Genomic DNA, 19,705 nt, shown 5'->3' on the forward strand with positions numbered 1-19,705 from the left:
TGTTCCAAATTGATAGTTTAGTTAAGTTATGAGACTGATTTAGGTGAATTGGCTGTATTTTTCTCTGTTTTACAGAGTGGTGCCCCAACAAGTGATGACTGAGAGTAAATCAAGTCATATCAGTTATTATAATTAATAATTTTAAATGATAATTATTAAGAATTCTGATAGCCATCTAACCACACTTTTGAACTGTGGGATCCACACAGGTGTTGCTCAGGTTCATCCCTACATATCTGGTATCCTTATGGGAGGGATAGCATTTATGATAACACCCTTTTATTTATATATTTGACGCCCCATGCAAGGTCATCATTTATTCATAAAAGAGGCATCATAAATTCCCAACAATTTACATCTTGAAAGTTATATAGCAGAAGTAGTTGAGAGATGAGTGACATTTATTTTTAATTTGTGAATCATTTATTCAATTTTAACATTTTTGCACAAGTGCTTAAGTAAATCTGTGGGCAATACATGGATCAATGTTTGGGAAAAGTAGAGTTTTGTGCAGATTTATTGTGAGACAGCTGTTTTAATGAACATCTGTTGAGGTATTTATTTAGTTTGTGAATGTGTGTGGTTTGTGTGCAATTTGTAGGTATAAAAAACTTGTTACAATTTAAATTTACTTGGAGAATAAATTTCCTGCAAATTCAAGCGTGCACAGGAAGGAGACAGTTAATGCTCATGACTGTATAATAATAGTTGATGTAGTCACCGTGAGGTCACCCAAAGGTTGGTAGACTCTGGTTTTGAAGCTTGGAGTTCACCATTTTGGCTGTCAAGTCTTTCTTTTTAGCTGCTTTTTCACCATATTATTTTTTTTGCAACATGCAAAGAATGGATAGGGAGGGTTAGGGTTAGCAAGGGACAATCCTTCTTCTAAAAGAACAGCCGACTCCTCAGAGTGTCTTCATTTCAAATAAACACTGAACGAGACATTTTAAAGTGACCAAAATGTTCCAGTCAACTTTATTGAAGGTGAAAACACACTTTGATAGGGTCAAAGTTAAAAGATTAAATCACACAGTGCACTGTGGAAGCAACATGTCAAACATACAGTAGCCGCACCCAAAAGCATATCCTGCTTTATCATCTATTTGATTTAAAGGGGACCATCATTTACAAAATGAACATCATGTTGTATTGACAAAGAATCAAAACTAATGATTGAGACCATAAACTCAATAGGGAAACTGGAGTCTTTCTGGACATGTTAATAAAAGCCAACATACTATCAAACTTAAAGCAAAATGAGCATTCCAGACCCAAACAGGTTATTTTTGCTGAAAAGCAGGACAATCAGAAAGGGATTCACTAGAAATCTGATGTCATTTCATGAAACAGTTTGTCTACTATTCTCTTGGAAGATCTGCATCCTCTTTCTTCTTCCAGAAGGCATCCAGAGAAAAGTAATACAACAGTGGATCCAAGCAGCAGTTCACGGTAGCGAGACATACTAAAGGTTCAGATGCAGTCCTATTAATCAATAAACTAAGAGACAAAGGCAGGAAACATATGGTAAACATTACCAAGTTCATGATAAAAATCAGCATGACATTGATCTTGTTGTTGACCCTTGCTGAGTCACTGAGATGTCTGTGAAGGGTCCAAGACACCAAAGTGGTGCACACAATGTTGACTGCCAGCATGGTGAGCACTATCACCGGCTTAACATAGACCATTGCTGATATTTTTGGCTGCCGTTGAGAAAATTCAAAACAGGTGGATTTATTGTTGCTCTCTAAAAATCCTGATCTTTTCACAATCACTGGGATGTGGGTCACCAACACAAACAGCCAAGCGAGCCCAACAGCTTTCAGAGCGTTGCAAGCGGTCCGAAGATGGCGTGACCTCAGAGGATAAACCACAGCCAGCAGCCGGTCCACGCTGATGAAGGTGATGAAGAAGTTGCTGGAGCGGATGTTGGTGCGAAAGAGCATTCTGATTAAGTTGCATGCCAGATCGCCCAGAGGCCAGGTGCCCGTGGCGTAAAAGTAGACCCTCATGGGTAAGGAGATGACCAGCAGCAGGTCAGAGATGGCCAGGTTGACCATGAAGACAGCGCTGGGGGTTTTGAGGCTGTGGTGTCTCAGCAGAATCCACAGTGAGACAGCATTGAGAGGCAGACCCAGCGCCATAATAGAGCCGTAGAACAGAGCATAACCCAGCTTGGGCTCAGGTCCAGCTTCCATGGTGTTGTTCATGTCTGTATGATGAGAAAAGCAATGATTCTGTGTGCTTTATTGAATACTGCAGTAATCAGTCCCTCCCTCTGCTCTCTATCTGTGTGGAGAGCGTCATATGTGAAGATTGGGTAGCAGATTAAAAAATGCAACAGGAAATGTTTGAGTCTAAACACAGACCACAAATGTCACTGTGACGTTAATGAGATGTACTCTATGTTTTGAGTAATTTGAAATGTAATATGTTCCCACTAAACACCTAAATTACATATTTTAAATCACATCTTGAAAGTTATATAGCAGAAGTAGTTGAGAGATGATTGACATTTATTATTAATTAATTAATTAATTATTCAATTTTAACAATTTTTCAACAAATGTATGAGTAAATCTGTGGTAACACAACAGGGCTTTCATGCACATCAATGTTTGCAACAAGTAGAGTTTTGTGCCGATTTATTGCCAGACAGCTGCTTTAATGAACGTATGTTGTGATATTTTTTGTAGTTCATATGTGTGGTTTGTGTGCAACAAAAAACGTTGTTTTAAACTTAAATTTACTAGGAGAATACATTTCTTGGAGATGGTCAATGCTCATGACTGTTTAATAATAGTAGGTGAAGTCACCGTGAACCATTGTTTGTAGACTTTGGTGGTGAAGCCTTGAGGTCACCATTTTGGTTGTCAAGTCTTTGTTTACAGCTGTCATTGTATTATTTTTTTGCAACATGCAAAGAATGGATAGGGAGGGTTCGGGTTAGCAAGGGACAATCCTTCTTCTAAAAGAACAGCCGACTCCTCAGAGTGTCTTCATTCCAAATAAACACTGAACGAGACATTTTTTAAGTGACCAAAATGTTCCAGTCAACTTTATTGAAGGTGAAAACACACTTTGATAGGGTCAAAGTTCAAAGATTAAATCACACAGTGCACTGTGGAAGCAACATGTCAAACATACAGTAGCCACACCCAAAAGCATATCCTGCTTTATCATCTATTTGATTTAAAGGGGACCATAATTTACAAAATGAACATCATGTTGTATTGACAAAGGATCAAAACTAATGATTGAGACCATAAACTCAATAGGGAAATGGTTAATGAGTTAATACATCATCAGCTCATATTGCTATTGACTTATTTTTGCAACTTGTGTAGTTGCCCCCTGCTGGTAATGAGAGAAAATGCCTGTTGGACTCACTCTTCAGGCCCAGAAAATGCTGGTTATTTTTGCTGTTTTGTGTTCAATGTTACTGTCAATTCATCAACAGTTTTCTTCCTTTTTTAGATTCTTTGTTCACCATGGACAAATGCAAGACAAACAAAGTTTTTTTTCACGAATTCAAGGTAGCATAGAGTGAACAGTTGCTTTACAAATGGTCCTTTTGGGGATTAAGTATTCCTCTAAGAGTCATAATGTCTCCCCAAACAGCCTGGAGTCTTTCTGGACATGTTAATAAAAGCCAACATACTATCAAACTTAAAGAGAAATGAGCATTCCAGACCCAAACAGGTTATTTTTGCTGAAAATCAGGAAAATCAGAAAGGAATTCACTGGAAATCTGATGTCATTTCATGAAACAGTTTGTCTACTATTCTCTTGGAAGATCTGCATCCTCTTTCTTCTTCCAGAAGGCATCCAGAGAAAAGTAATACAACAGTGGATCCAAGCAGCAGTTCACGGTAGCGAGACATACTAAAGGTGGAGGTGCAGTCCCATTAATCAATAAACTAAGAGACAAAGGCAGGAAACATATGATAAACATAACCAAGTTCATGACAAAAATCAGCATGACATTGATCTTGTTGTTGACCCTTGCTGAGTCACTGAGATGTGTGTGAAGGGTCCAAGACACCAAAGTGGTGCACACAATGTTGACTGCCAGCATGGTGAGCACTAACACCGGCTGAGGATAGACCATTGCTGATATTTGTGGCTGCTGTTGAGGAAATTCAAAACAGGTGGATTTATTGTAGCTCTCTAAAAATCTTGAAAATTTTACCCTCTGTGGGATGTTGATCACCAACACAATCAGCCAAGCGAGCCCAACAGCTTTCAGAGCGTTGCAAGCGGTCCGAAGATGGCGTGACCTCAGAGGATAAACCACAGCCAGCAGCCGGTCCACGCTGATGAAGGTGATGAAGATGGAGCTGGAGCGGATGTTGTCACGAAAGAGCATTGTGATCAAAGTACATGCCCCACCACTCAGAGGCCAGGTGCCCGTGGCGTAAAAGTAGACCCTCATGGGCAAGGAGATGACCAGCAGCAGGTCAGAGATGGCCAGGTTGACCATGAAGACAGCGCTGGGGGTTTTGAGGCTGTGGTGTCTCAGCAGAATCCACAGTGAGACAGCATTGAGAGGCAGACCCAGCGCCATAATAGAGCCGTAGAACAGAGCATAACCCAGCTTGGGCTCAGGTCCAGCTTCCATGGTGTTGTTTATGTCTGTATGATGAGAAAAGCAATGATTCTGTGTTGAATACTGCAATAATTAGTCCCTCCCTCTGCTCTCTATCTGTGTGGAGGGGGATGAGGTGTGAAGATTGGGTAGCAGTTCAAAAATGCAACAGGAAATGTTTGAGTCTAAACACAGACCACAAATGTCACTGTGAAGTTAATGAGATGTACTCTATGTTTTGAGCAATTTGAAATGTAATATGTTCCAACTAAACACCTAAATTACATATTTTAAATCGCATCTTGAAAGTTATATAGCAGAAGTAGTTGAGAGATGATTGACATTTATTATTAATTAATTCATTATTCAATTTTAACAATTTTTCAACAAATGTATAAGTAAATCTGTGGTAACACAACAGGGCTTTCATGCACATCAATGTTTGCAACAAGTAGAGTTTTGTGCCGATTTATTGCCAGACAGCTGCTTTAATGAACTTATGTTGTGATATTTTTTGTAGTTCATATGTGTGGTTTGTGTGCAACAAAAAACGTTGTTTTAAACTTAAATTTACTTGGAGAATACATTTCTTGGAGATGGTCAATGCTCATGACTGTTTAATAATAGTAGGTGAAGTCACCGTGAACCATTGTTTGTAGACTTTGGTGGTGAAGCCTCGAGGTCACCATTTTGGTTGTCAAGTCTTTGTTTACAGCTGTCACTGTATTATTTTTTTGCAACATGCAAAGAATGGATAGGGAGGGTTAGGGTAAGCAAGGGACAATCCTTCTTCTAAAAGAACAGCCGACTCCTCAGAGTGTCTTCATTCCAAATAAACACTGAACGAGACATTTTTTAAGTGACCAAAATGTTCCAGTCAACTTTATTGAAGGTGAAAACACACTTTGATAGGGTCAAAGTTCAAAGATTAAATCACACAGTGCACTGTGGAAGCAACATGTCAATCATACAGTAGCCACACCCAAAAGCATATCCTGCTTTATCATCTATTTGATTTAAAGGGGACCATCATTTACAAAATGAACATCATGTTGTATTGACAAAGAATCAAAACTAATGATTGAGGCCATAAACTCAATAGGGAAATGGTTAATGAGGTAATACATCATCAGCTCATATTGCTATTGACTTATTTTTACAACTTGTGTAGTTGCCCCCTGCTGGTCATGAGAGAAAATGCCTGTTGGACTCACTCTTGAGGCCCAGAAAATGCTGGTTATTTTTGCTGTTTTGTGTTCAATGTTACTGTCAATTCATCAACAGTTTTCTTCCTTTTTTAGATTCTTTGTTCACCATGGACAAATGCAAGACAAACAAAGTTTTTTTTTCAAGAATTCAAGGTAGCATAGAGTGAACAGTTGCTTTACAAATGGTCCTTTTGGGGATTAAGTATTCCTCTAAGAGTCATAATGTCTCCCCAAACAGCCTGGAGTCTTTCTGGACATGTTAATAAAAGCCAACATGCTATCAAACTTAAAGAGAAATGAGCATTCCAGACCCAAACAGGTTATTTTTGCTGAAAAGCAGGAAAATCAGAAAGGGATTCACTGGAAATCTGATGCCATTTCATGAAACAGTTTGTCTACTATTTTCTTGGAAGATCTGCATCCTCTTTCTTCTTCCAGAAGGCATCCAGAGAAAAGTAATACAACAGTGGATCCAAGCAGCAGTTCACGGTAGCGAGACATACTAAAGGTGTCAATGCAGGTGTCCCGAGAATTAATAATCCAACTGACATAGGCAAGAAGCATATGATAAACATAACCAAGTTCATGACAAAAATCAGCATGACATTGATCTTGTTGTTGACCCTTGCTGAGTCACTGAGATGTGTGTGAAGGGTCCAAGACGCCAAAGTGGTGCACACAATGTTGACTGCCAGCATGGTGAGTATAATCACAGACTGAACATAAGCAACGACTGGTCCATTATGATGCAGATATTGATGGTTATGGTGATATTCAAAACAGGTGGATTTATTGTAGCTCTCTAAAAATCTTGAAAATATTACCCTCTCTGGGATGTTGATCACCAACACAATCAGCCAAGCGAGCCCAACAGCTTTCAGAGCGTTGCAAGCGGTCCGAAGATGGCGTGACCTCAGAGGATAAACCACAGCCAGCAGCCGGTCCACGCTGATGAAGGTGATGAAGATGGAGCTGGAGCGGATGTTGTCACGAAAGAGCATTGTGATCAAAGTACATGCCCCATCACTCAGAGGCCAGGTGCCCGTGGCGTAAAAGTAGACCCTCATGGGCAAGGAGATGACCAGCAGCAGGTCAGAGATGGCCAGGTTGACCATGAAGACAGCGCTGGGGGTTTTGAGGCTGTGGTGTCTCAGCAGAATCCACAATGAGACAGCATTGAGAGGCAGACCCAGCGCCATAATAGAGCCGTAGAACAGAGCATAACCCAGCTTGGGCTCAGGTCCAGCTTCCATGGTGTTGTTCATGTCTGTCTGATGAGAAAAGCAATGATTCTGTGTGCTTTCTTAAATACTGCACTAATCAGTCCCTCCCTCTGCTGTGAGGGGTGAAGATTGGGTAGCAGATTAAAAAATGCAACAGGAAATGTTTGTGTCTCGACACAGATCACAACTGTCACTGTAACATTTATTAGGGCCTCGGGGCAATCGCACCAAGCACTGGTCCCATACAGTAATAGCTGTAGGGACCACTGCTGCACTACTGTTATACTGTGGATTTCTTCTTCTTCCTCTTCCGGATGCAATTTCGTCCCGCTACTAGTCCTACAACTTGAAGAGTTGCAGGACAAATTATATATCAAAACGTGCGGTTTGATCGGGATCAGTGTGCTATTACTTTTCTCTACAGAACACGAATTTTTCGCGACGTTCTCTGGCATAATTTCACCTAGAGACTCCATTTAAACTTTAAACAGTAGACACAAGTCTTGTGTATTGGTGTATTAATCCACGTTTCGATAAGTCATATAGTTTTTTATCAATCCCTGTTCAATGACCATGATCATTTTTGGAGAAATTCTGAGATTATAATGGGTGTGTATTGCACGGAATGTTTGTGTCACAGTGTGTGACATCATCGCCAGAGTGTAGAGGGAGAGAAAAAATTGTCAAAAAATACGTTTGAAAACTGCGCTCCAGGCCGCAAATTCCACTCTACAGAAATAATTTATACAAAGAAATGTAGGAAAATTTGTCTTCTCCCTCACAATCCTCTGGTAAAGCTGTCAGAGTTATAGTTTGTGCGTACGACGCAAAGATGCGCCACCAAAACCACCAACAGCCTCATTGGCTCCCATATTAAAAACGCAGGAAGATTTCGTAAAAAAGGAAGATGGAAAAATTTTTTTAGATCGCTCTAACAAAGCAATTTTTAAATTTTTCTTTAAAAAAATCATATCTAGACGTTCAGGAAGAACTCGGGACGCTCAAAGTGAAGTCGGATCAATGATAGGTATTATGGTTTTGCCAAAAATTCTTTCTGTTCGAGGCCAGAAATTTCAGTCTGTCCACCTCTGCTGTCACTCTTTCATTAACAGGTGTCAGTTAATTCTGTTGATTGCTTTGATCTGATTGCCTTTGATCTTTGATGTGATTACAGTTACAGATACACACACACACACATGCACGTAAGCACGCACACTCCTCACACATGCATACACATTCTTCAAACACACACACAGGTAACTTTATGTGATTTTAATTACACACACACAGGTCATTTTATGCGATTTTCGCTACACACACACACATTTTGAGGATAAAGGGCATAGTTTGAAATCTCTGAAGAATCTCATCATAGTGTACACGCACCGGCAGTAGCCCCCGTGGCCCTTTCAGAATTTCCCCAGGGGAAATTTTCTAGTTAAATGTACTCTACGCTTTGAGCAATTTGAAATCTAAATTTGGTAATTTGATTTCAATCATATTCATAACTGTGTGCGTGCGTGTATCTTTAACTGGTATTACATTAAATGACCAGTGTGTGTGTGCGTGCGTGTATCTTTAACTGTTATTACATTAAATGACCAGTGTGTGTGTGTGTGTGCGTGCGTGTATTTTTAACTGTTATTACATTAAATGACCAGTGTGTGTGTGCATGCGTGTATCTTTAACTGTTATTACATTAAATGACCAGTGTGTGTGTGCATACGTGTATCTTTAACTGTTATTACATTAAATGACCAGTGTGTGTGTGCGTGCGTGTATCTTTAACTGTTATTACATTAAATGACCAGTGTGTGTGTGTGTGTGCGTGTATCTTTAACTGTTATTACATTAAATGACCAGTGTGTGTGTGCATACATGTATCTTTAACTGTTATTACATTAAATGACCAGTGTGTGTGTGTGCGTGTGTGTATCTTTAACTGTTATTACATTAAATGACCAGTGTGTGTGTGCGTGCGTGTATCTTTAACTGTTATTACATTAAATGACCAGTGTGTGTGTGCGCGTGCGTGCGTGCATCTGTAACTGTGACTGTAATCACATCAAAGCATCAAAGCGTGGGGTCGACCAATCAGAGCAGAGCAATCAACGGAATTAACAGCTGTGGAATCTTCTGGCACAGTGAAAGCAGCCAGAGGTGGGCAGAGTGAAATTTCTGGCCTCGAACAGAAAGCATTTTTGTCAAAACCATAATACCTATCATTGATCCGACTTCACTTTGAGTGTCCCGAGTTCTTCCTGAACGTCTTCATATGTTTTTTTTTTAAGAACAACACAAACTATAACTCTGACAGCTTTACCAGAGGATTGTGAGTGAGAAGACAAATTTTCCTACATTTCTATGTATAAATTATTTCTGTAGAGTGGAATTTGCGGCCTGGAGCGCAGTTTTCAAATTTATTTTTTGACAATTTTTTCTCTCCCTATACACTCTGGTGATGATGTCACACACTGTGACACGAACATTCCGTGCAATACACACCCATTATAATCTCAGAATTTCTCCAAAAATGATCATGGTCATTGAACAGGGATTGGTAAAAAACTATATGACCTATCGAAACGTGGATTAATACACCGATACACAAGACTTGTGTCTACTGTTTAAAGTTTAAATGGAGTGTCTAGGTGAAATTATGCCGGAGAAGTAGACGTTTAAAAATCTCCAATTATTGTTCTTTTTCGCTCATTTTTTGTCGGCCGTCCCATTCACTTCAATGCAAAATTTTGGGCAGTTTTTCGCGACTTGCGTCGTGAAAAATTCGTATTCTAAATTGCTCGGTGAGATTGCCCCGAGGCCCTAATTATTAATCAGTGTTCCAAATTGATAGTTTACTAAAGTTATGAGACTGATTTAGGTGAATTGGCCATATTTTTCTCTGTTTTACAGAGTGGTGCCCCAACAAGTGATGACTGAGAGTAAATCAAGTCATATCATTTATTATAATTAATAATTTTAAATGATAATTATAAAGAATTCTGATAGCCATCTAACCACACTTTTGAACAGTGGGATCCACACAAGTGTTGCTCAGGTTCATCCCTACATATCTGATATCCTTATGGGAGGGATAGCATTTATGATAACACCCTTTTATTTACATATTTGACGCCCCATGCAAGGTCATCATTTATTCATAAAAGAGGCATCATAAATTCCCAACAATTTACATCTTGAAAGTTATATAGCAGAAGTAGTTGAGAGATGACATTTATTTTTAATTTGTGAATCATTTATTCAATTTTAACATTTTTGCACAAGTGCTTAAGTAAATCTGTGGCAATACATGGATCAATGTTTGGGAAAAGTAGAGTTTTGTGCAGATTTATTGTGAGACAGCTGTTTTAATGAACATCTGTTGAGGTATTTATTTAGTTTGTGAATGTGTGTGGTTTGTGTGCAATTTGTAGGTATAAAAAACTTGTTACAATTTAAATTTACTTGGAGAATAAATTTCCTGCAAATTCAAGCGTGCACAGGAAGGAGACAGGTAATGCTCATGACTGTATAATAATAGTTGGTGTAGTCACCGTGAGGTCACCCAAAGGTTGGTAGACTCTGGTTTTGAAGCTTGGAGTTCACCATTTTGGCTGTCAAGTCTTTCTTTTTTAGCTGCTTTTTCACCATATTATTTTTTTTGCAACATGCAAAGAATGGATAGGAAGGAAACACTGAACGAGACATTTTTAAGTGACCAAAATGTTCCAGTCAACTTTATTGAAGGTGAAAACACACTTTGATAGGGTCAAATTTAAAAGATTAAATCACACAGTGCACTGTGGAAGCAACATGTCAAACATACAGTAGCCACACCCAAAAGCATATCCTGCTTTATCATCCATTTGATTTAAAGGGGACCATAATTTACAAAATGAACATCATGTTGTATTGACAAAAAATCAAAACTAATGATTGGGACCATAAACTCAATAGGGAAATGGTTAATGAGTTAATACATCATCAGCTCATATTGCTATTGACTTATTTTTGCAACTTGTGTAGTTTCCCCCTGCTGGTCATGAGAGAAAATGCCTGCTGGACTCACTCTTCAGGCCCAGAAAATGCTGGTTATTTTTGCTGTTTTGTGTTCAATGTTACTGTCAATTCATCAACAGTTTTCTTCCTTTTTTAGGTTCTTTGTTCACCATGGACAAATGCAAGATAAACAAAGTTTTTTTTCCAAGAATTCAAGGTAGCATAGAGTGAACAGTTGCTTTACAAATTGTCCTTTTGGGGATTAAGTATTCCTCTAAGAGTCATAGTGTCTCCCCAAACAGCCTGGAGTCTTTCTGGACATGTTAATAAAAGCCAACATGTTATCAAACTTAAAGCGATATGAGCATTCCAGACCCAAACAGGTTATTTTTGCTGAAAAGCAGGAAAATCAGAAAGGAATTCACTGGAAATCTGATGTCATTTCATGAAACAGTTTGTCTACTATTCTCTTGGAAGATCTGCATCCTCTTTCTTCTTCCAGAAGGCATCCAGAGAAAAGTAATACAACAGTGGATCCAAGCAGCAGTTCACGGCAGCGAGACATACTAAAGGTGGAGGTGCAGTCCCATTAATCAATAAACTAAGAGACAAAGGGAGGAAACATATGGTATACATAACCAAGTTCATGATAAAAATCAGCATGACATTGATCTTGTTGTTGACCCTTGCTGAGTCACTGAGATGTGTGTGAAGGGTCCAAGACACCAAAGTGGTGCACACAATGTTGACTGCCAGCATGGTGAGCACTAACACCGGCTTAACATAGACCATTGCTGATCTTGGCAGCTCAAAACAGGTGGATTTATTGTTGCTCTCTAAAAATACTGATCCTTTCACACCCTCTGGGATGTGGCTCACCAACACAAACAGCCAAGCGAGCCCAACAGCTTTCAGAGCGTTGCAAGCGGTCCGAAGATGGCGTGACCTCAGAGGATAAACCACAGCCAGCAGCCGGTCCACGCTGATGAAGGTGATGAAGAAGTTGCTGGAGCGGATGTTGGTGCGAAAGAGCATTGCGACACAGATGCATGCCAGATCTCCCAGAGGCCAGGTGCCCGTGGCGTAAAAGTAGACCCTCGTGGGCAAGGAGATGACCAGCAGCAGGTCAGAGATGGCCAGGTTGACCATGAAGACAGCGCTGGGGGTTTTGAGGCTGTGGTGTCTCAGCAGAATCCACAGTGAGACAGCATTGAGAGGCAGACCCAGCACCATAATAGAGCCGTAGAACAGAGCATAACCCAGCTTGGGCTCAGGTCCAGCTTCCATGGTGTTGTTCATGTCTGTATGATGAGAAAAGCAATGATTCTGCGTTGAATACTGCAATAATTAGTCCCTCCCTCTGCTCTCTGTCTGAGTGGAGGGGGATGAGGTGTGAAGATTGGGTAGCAGTTAAAAAATGCAACAGGAAATGTTTGTGTCTAAACACAGATCACAACTGTCACTGTGACATTAATGAGATGTACTCTATGTTTTGAGCAATTTGAAATGTAATATGTTCCAACTAAACACCTAAATTACATATTTTAAATCACATCTTGAAAGTTATATAGCAGAAGTAGTTGAGAGATGATTGACATTTATTATTAATTAATTCATTAATTATTCAATTTTTCAACAAATGTATCAGTAAATCTATGGTAACACAACAGGGCTTTCATGCACATCACTGTTTGCAGCAAGTAGAGTTTTGTGCCGATTTATTGCCAGACAGCTGCTTTAATGAACTTATGTTGTGATATTTTTTGTAGTTCATATGTGTGGTTTGTGTGCAACAAAAAACGTTGTTTTAAACTTAAATTTACTTGGAGAATACATTTCTTGGAGATGGTCAATGCTCATGACTGTTTAATAATAGTAGGTGAAGTCACCGTGAACCATTGTTTGTAGACTTTGGTGGTGAAGCCTCGAGGTCACCATTTTGGTTGTCAAGTCTTTGTTTACAGCTGTCACTGTATTATTTTTTTGCAACATGCAAAGAATGGATAGGGAGGGTTAGGGTTAGCAAGGGACAATTCTTCTTCTAAAAGAACAGCCGACTCCTCAGAGGGTCTTCATTTCAAATAAACACTGAACGAGACATTTTTTAAGTGACCAAAATGTTCCAGTCAACTTTATTGAAGGTGAAAACACACTTTGATAGGGTCAAAGTTCAAAGATGAAACCACACAGTGCACTGTGGAAGCAACATGTGAAACATACAGTAGCCACACCAAAAAGCATATCCTGCTTTATCATCTATTTGATTTAAAGGGGACCATAATTTACAAAATGAACATCATGTTGTATTGACAAAGAATCAAAACTAATGATTGAGACCATAAACTCAATAGGGAAATGGTTAATGAGTTAATACATCATCAGCTCATATTGCTATTGACTTATTTTTGCAACTTGTGTAGTTGCCCCCTGCTAGTCATGAGAGAAAATGCCTGTTGGACTCACTCTTCAGGCCCAGAAAATGCTGGTTATTTTTGCTGTTTTGTGTTCAATGTTACTGTCAATTCATCAACAGTTTTCTTCCTTTTTTAGATTCTTTGTTCACCATGGACAAATGCATGATAAACAAAGTTTTTTTTCCAAGAATTCAAGGTAGCATAGAGTGAACAGTTGCTTTCCAATTTTCCTTTTGGGGATTAAGTATTCCTCTAAGAGTCATAGTGTCTCCCCAAACAGCCTGGAGTCTTTCTGGACATGTTAATAAAAGCCAACATGCTATCAAACTTAAAGCGATATGAGCATTCCAGACCCAAACAGGTTATTTTTGCTGAAAAGCAGGAAAATCAGAAAGGAATTCACTGGAAATCTGATGTCATTTCATGAAACAGTTTGTCTACTATTCTCTTGGAAGATCTGCATCCTCTTTCTTCTTCCAGAAGGCATCCAGAGAAAAGTAATACAACAGTGGATCCAAGCAGCAGTTCACGGTAGCGAGACATACTAAAGGTTCAGATGCATTCCTATTAATCAATAAACTAAGAGACACAGGCAGGAAACATATGGTAAACATTACCAGGTTCATGACAAAAATCAGCATGACATTGATCTTGTTGTTGACCCTTGCTGAGTCACTGAGATGTGTGTGAAGGGTCCAAGACACCAAAGTGGTGCACACAATGTTGACTGCCAGCATGGTGAGCACTAACACCTGCTGAGGATAGACCATTGCTGACATTTGTGGCTCCTGTTGAGGAAATTCAAAACAGGTGGATTTATTGTAGCTCTCTAAAAATCTTGAAAATATTACCCTCTCTGGGATGTTGATCACCAACACAAACAGCCAAGCGAGCCCAACAGCTTTCAGAGCGTTGCAAGCGGTCCGAAGATGGCGTGACCTCAGAGGATAAACCACAGCCAGCAGCCGGTCCACGCTGATGAAGGTGATGAAGATGGAGCTGGAGCGGATGTTGTCACGTAAGAGCATTGTGATCAAAGTACATGCCCCATCACTCAGAGGCCAGGTGCCCGTGGCGTAAAAGTAGACCCTCATGGGCAAGGAGATGACCAGCAGCAGGTCAGAGATGGCCAGGTTGACCATGAAGACAGCGCTGGGGGTTTTGAGGCTGTGGTGTCTCAGCAGAATCCACAGTGAGACAGCATTGAGAGGCAGACCCAGCGTCATAATAGAGCCATGGAACAGAGCATAACCCAGCTTGGGCTCAAATCCAGCTTCCATGGTGTTGTTCATGTCTGTCTGATGAGAAAAGCAATAATTCTGTGTGCTTTATTAAATACTGCACTAATCAGTCCCTCCCTCTGCTATGAGGTGTGAAGATTGGGTAGCAGATTAAAAAATGCAACAGGAAATGTTTGTGCCTAAACACAGATCACAACTGTCACTGTGACATTAATGAGATGTACTCTATGTTTTGAGCAATTTGAAATGTAATATGTTCCCACTAAACACCTAAATTACATATTTTAAATCACATCTTGAAAGTTATATAGCAGAAGTAGTTGAGAGATGATTGACATTTATTATTAATTAATTAATTAATTATTCAATTTTTCAACAAATGTATAAGTAAATCTGTGGTAACACAACAGGGCTTTCATGCACATCAATGTTTGCAGCAAGTAGAGTTTTGTGCAGATTTATTGCCAGACAGCTGCTTTAATGAACTTATGTTGTGATATTTTTTGTAGTTCATATGTGTGGTTTGTGTGCAACAAAAAACGTTGTTTTAAACTTAAATTTACTTGGAGAATACATTTCTTGGAGATGGTCAATGCTCATGACTGTTTAATAATAGTAGGTGAAGTCACCGTGAACCATTGTTTGTAGACTTTGGTGGTGAAGCCTCGAGGTCACCATTTTGGTTGTCAAGTCTTTGTTTACAGCTGTCATTGTATTATTTTTTTTTGCAACATGCAAAGAATGGATAGGGAGGGTTAGGGTTAGCAAGGGACAATCCTTCTTCTAAAAGAACAGCCGACTCCTCAGAGTGTCTTCATTCCAAATAAACACTGAACGAGACATTTTTTAAGTGACCAAAATGTTCCAGTCAACTTTATTGAAGGTGAAAACACACTTTGATAGGGTCAAAGTTCAAAGATTAAATCACACAGTGCACTGTGGAAGCAACATGTCAATCATACAGTAGCCACACCCAAAAGCATATCCTGCTTTATCATCTATTTGATTTAAAGGGGACCATCATTTACAAAATGAACATCATGTTGTATTGACAAAGAATCAAAACTAATGATTGAGACCATAAACTCAATAGGGAAATGGTTAATGAGGTAATACATCATCAGCTCATATTGCTATTGACTTATTTTTACAACTTGTGTAGTTGCCCCCTGCTGGTCATGAGAGAAAATGCCTGTTGGACTCACTCTTCAGGCCCAGAAAATGCTGGTTATTTTTGCTGTTTTGTGTTCAATGTTACTGTCAATTCATCAACAGTTTTCTTCCTTTTTTAGATTCTTTGTTCACCATGGACAAATGCAAGACAAACAAAGTTTTTTTTTCAAGAATTCAAGGTAGCATTGAGTGAACAGTTGCTTTACAAATGGTCCTTTTGGGGATTAAGTATTCCTCTAAGAGTCATAATGTCTCCCCAAACAGCCTGGAGTCTTTCTGGACATGTTAATAAAAGCATAAACATAAACATAAACATACTATCAAACTTAAAGAGAAATGAGCATTCCAGACCCAAACAGGTTATTTTTGCTGAAAATCAGGAAAATCAGAAAGGGATTCACTGGAAATCTGATGCCATTTCATGAAACAGTTTGTCTACTATTCTCTTGGAAGATCTGCATCCTCTTTCTTCTTCCAGAAGGCATCCAGAGAAAAGTAATACAACATTGGATCCAAGCAGCAGTTCACGGTAGCGAGACATACTAAAGGTGGAGCGGATGTTGTCACGAAAGAGCATTGTGATCCAAGTACATGCCCCACCACTCAGAGGCCAGGTGCCCGTGGCGTAAAAGTAGACCCTCATGGGCAAGGAGATGACCAGCAGCAGGTCAGAGATGGCCAGGTTGACCATGAAGACAGCGCTGGGGGTTTTGAGGCTGTGGTGTCTCAGCAGAATCCACAGTGAGACAGCATTGAGAGGCAGACCCAGCGCCATAATAGAGCCATAGAACAGAGCATAACCCAGCTTGGGCTCAGGTCCAGCTTCCATGGTGTTGTTCATGTCTGTCTGATGAGAAAAGCAATGATTCTGTGTGCTTTATTAAATACTGCACTAATCAGTCCCTCCCTCTGCTGTGAGGGGTGAAGATTGGGTAGCAGATTAAAAAATGCAACAGGAAATGTTTGTGTCTCGACACAGATCACAACTGTCACTGTAACATTTATTAGGGCCTCGGGGCAATCGCACCAAGCACTGGTCCCATACAGCAATAGCTGTAGGGACCAGTGCTGCACTACTGTTATACTGTGGATTTCTTCTTCTTCCTCTTCCGGATGCAATTTCGTCCCGCTACTAGTCCTACAACTTGAAGAGTTGCAGGACAAATTATATATCAAAACGTGCGGTTTGATCGGGATCAGTGTGCTATTACTTTTCTCTACAGAACACGAATTTTTCGCGACGTTCTCTGGCATAATTTCACCTAGAGACTCCATTTAAACTTTAAACAGTAGACACAAGTCTTGTGTATTGGTGTATTAATCCACGTTTCGATAGGTCATATAGTTTTTTATCAATCCCTGTTCAATGATCATGATCATTTTTGGAGAAATTCTGAGATTATAATGGGTGTGTATTGCACGGAATGTTTGTGTCACAGTGTGTGACATCATCGCCAGAGTGTAGAGGGAGAGAAAAAATTGTCAAAAAATACGTTTGAAAACTGCGCTCCAGGCCGCAAATTCCACTCTACAGAAATAATTTATACATAGAAACGTAGGAAAATTTGTCTTCTCCCTCACAATCCTCTGGTAAAGCTGTCAGAGTTATAGTTTGGGCGTACGACGCATAGATGCGCCACCAACACCACCAACAGCCTCATTGGCTCCCATATTAAAAACGCAGGAAGATTTCGTAAAAAAGGAAGATGGAACAGTTTTTTTAGATCGCTCTAACAAAGCTATTTTTAAATTTTTCTTGAAAAAAATCATATGTAGACGTTCAGGAAGAACTCGGGACGCTCAAAGTGAAGTCGGATCAATGATCGGTATTATGGTTTTGCCAATAATGTTTTCTGTTCGAGGCCAGAAATTTCAGTCTGTCCACCTCTGCTGTCATGCCGGAACAGGTGCCAGTTAATTCTGTTGATTGCTTTGAGCTGATTGCCTTTGATCTTTGATGTGATTACAGTTACAGATACACACGTACACACATGCACGTAAACACGCACACTCCTCACACATGCATACACATGCTTCAAACACACACACAGGTAACTTTATGCGATTTTAATTACACACACACAGGTAATTTTATGCGATTTTCGCTACACACACACACACACACACACATTTTGAGGATAAAGGGCATAGTTTGAAATCTCTGAAGAATCTCATCATAGTGTACACACACCGGCAGTAGCCCCCTTGGCCCTTTCAGAATTTCCCCAAGGGAAATTTTTTAGTTAAATGTACTCTACGCTTTGAGCAATTTGAAATCTAAATTTGGTAATTTGATTTCAATCATATTCATAACTGTGTGCGTGCGTGTATCTTTAACTGTTATTACATTAAATGACCAGTGTGTGTGTGCTTGCGTGTATCTTTAACTGCTATTACATTAAATGACCAGTGTGTGTGTGTGCGTGCGTGTATCTTTAACTGTTATTACATTAAATGACCAGTGTGTGTGTGTGTGTGTGCGTGTGTATTTTTAACTGTTATTACATTAAATGACCAGTGTGTGTGTGCATGCGTGTATCTTTAACTGTTATTACATTAAATGACCAGTGTGTGTGTGCATGCGTGTATCTTTAACTGTTATTACATTAAATGACCAGTGTGTGTGTGTGTGTGCATGTATCTTTAACTGTTATTACATTAAATGACCAGTGTGTGTGTGCGTGTATCTTTAACTGTTATTACATTAAATGACCTGTGTGTGTGTGTGTGTGTGTGCGTGTATCTTTAACTGTTATTACATTAAATGACCAGTGTGTGTGTGCGCGTGCGTGCGTGCATCTGTAACTGTGACTGTAATCAGATCAAAGCATCAAAGCGTGGGGTCGACCAATCAGAGCAGAGCAATCAACGGAATTAACAGCTGTGGAATCTTCTGGCACAGTGAAAGCAGCCAGAGGTGGGCAGAGTGAAATTTCTGGCCTCGAACAGAAAGCATTTTTGGCAAAACCATAATACCTATCATTGATCCAACTTCACTTTGAGCGTCCTGAGTTCTTCCTGAACGTCTACATATGATTTTTTTTTAAGAAAAATTAAAAAATAGCTTTGTTAGAGCGATCTAAAAAACCTGTTCAATCTTCCTTTTTTTCGAAATCTTCCTGCGTTTTTAATATGGGACCCAATGAGGCTGTTGGTGGTTTTGGTGGCGCATCTTTGCGTCGTACGCCCAAACTATAACTCTGACAGCTTTACCAGAGGATTGTGAGTGAGAAGACAAATTTTCCTACATTTCTATGTATAAATTATTTCTGTTGAGTGGAATTTTCGGCCTGGAGCGCAGTTTTCAAATGTATTTTTTGACAATTTTTTCTCTCCCTCTACACTCTGGCGATGATGTCACACACTGTGACACGAACATTCCGTGCAATACACACCCATTATAATCTCATGATGGTCATTGAACAGGGATTGGTAAAAAACTATATGACCTATCGAAACGTGGATTAATACACCGATACACAAGACTTGTGTCTACTGTTTAAAGTTTAAATGGAATCTCTAGGTGAAATTATGCCGGAGAAGTAGACGTTTAAAAATCTCCAATTATTGTTCTTTTTCGCTCATTTTTTGTCGGCCGTCCCATTCACTTCAATGCAAAATTTTGGGCAGTTTTTCGCGACTTGCGTCGTGAAAAATTCGTATTCTGTTGAGCACTGGTCCCTTCAGCTATTGCTGTAGGGACCAGTGCTCGGTGAGATTGCCCCGAGGCCCTAATTATTAATCAGTGTTCCAAATTGATAGTTTACTAAAGTTATGAGACTGATTTAGGTGAATTGGCTATATTTTTCTCTGTTTTACAGAGTGGTGCCCCAACAAGTGATGACTGAGAGTAAATCAA

General features: G+C 39.6%; 5 protein-coding genes across 5 annotated transcripts; all 5 read right to left on the bottom strand.

Annotated features, from left to right (window-relative positions):
• Window positions 1–973: 973 nt before the first annotated feature.
• LOC131970403 (lysophosphatidic acid receptor 6-like) lies at window positions 974–2,233 on the bottom strand. Its single transcript, XM_059331788.1, has one exon. The coding sequence runs from the start codon at window positions 2,208–2,210 to the stop codon at window positions 1,359–1,361; it is 852 nt and encodes a 283-aa protein (XP_059187771.1). The 5' UTR covers window positions 2,211–2,233; the 3' UTR covers window positions 974–1,358.
• Window positions 2,234–3,625: 1,392 nt separating this feature from the next.
• LOC131969833 (lysophosphatidic acid receptor 6-like) lies at window positions 3,626–5,238 on the bottom strand. Its single transcript, XM_059331056.1, has 2 exons — window positions 5,229–5,238; window positions 3,626–4,635 (listed from the first exon to the last, which is right to left on the bottom strand). The coding sequence occupies exons 1-2, from the start codon at window positions 5,236–5,238 to the stop codon at window positions 3,782–3,784; spliced, it is 864 nt and encodes a 287-aa protein (XP_059187039.1). The 3' UTR covers window positions 3,626–3,781.
• Window positions 5,239–6,194: 956 nt separating this feature from the next.
• LOC131970400 (lysophosphatidic acid receptor 6-like) lies at window positions 6,195–7,061 on the bottom strand. Its single transcript, XM_059331784.1, has one exon. The coding sequence runs from the start codon at window positions 7,059–7,061 to the stop codon at window positions 6,195–6,197; it is 867 nt and encodes a 288-aa protein (XP_059187767.1).
• Window positions 7,062–11,480: 4,419 nt separating this feature from the next.
• On the bottom strand, window positions 11,481–12,350 carry LOC131970406 (lysophosphatidic acid receptor 6-like). The gene has a single exon (XM_059331791.1). It carries the CDS (start codon window positions 12,315–12,317, stop codon window positions 11,481–11,483), a length of 837 nt encoding a protein of 278 aa, XP_059187774.1. The 5' UTR covers window positions 12,318–12,350.
• Window positions 12,351–13,828: 1,478 nt separating this feature from the next.
• LOC131970405 (lysophosphatidic acid receptor 6-like) lies at window positions 13,829–14,724 on the bottom strand. Its single transcript, XM_059331790.1, has one exon. It carries the CDS (start codon window positions 14,722–14,724, stop codon window positions 13,873–13,875), a length of 852 nt encoding a protein of 283 aa, XP_059187773.1. The 3' UTR covers window positions 13,829–13,872.
• Window positions 14,725–19,705: the final 4,981 nt, after the last annotated feature.

Source organism: Centropristis striata, chromosome 4, assembly GCF_030273125.1.
Source record: "Centropristis striata isolate RG_2023a ecotype Rhode Island chromosome 4, C.striata_1.0, whole genome shotgun sequence".
Classification (NCBI taxonomy): domain Eukaryota; kingdom Metazoa; phylum Chordata; class Actinopteri; order Perciformes; family Serranidae; genus Centropristis; species Centropristis striata.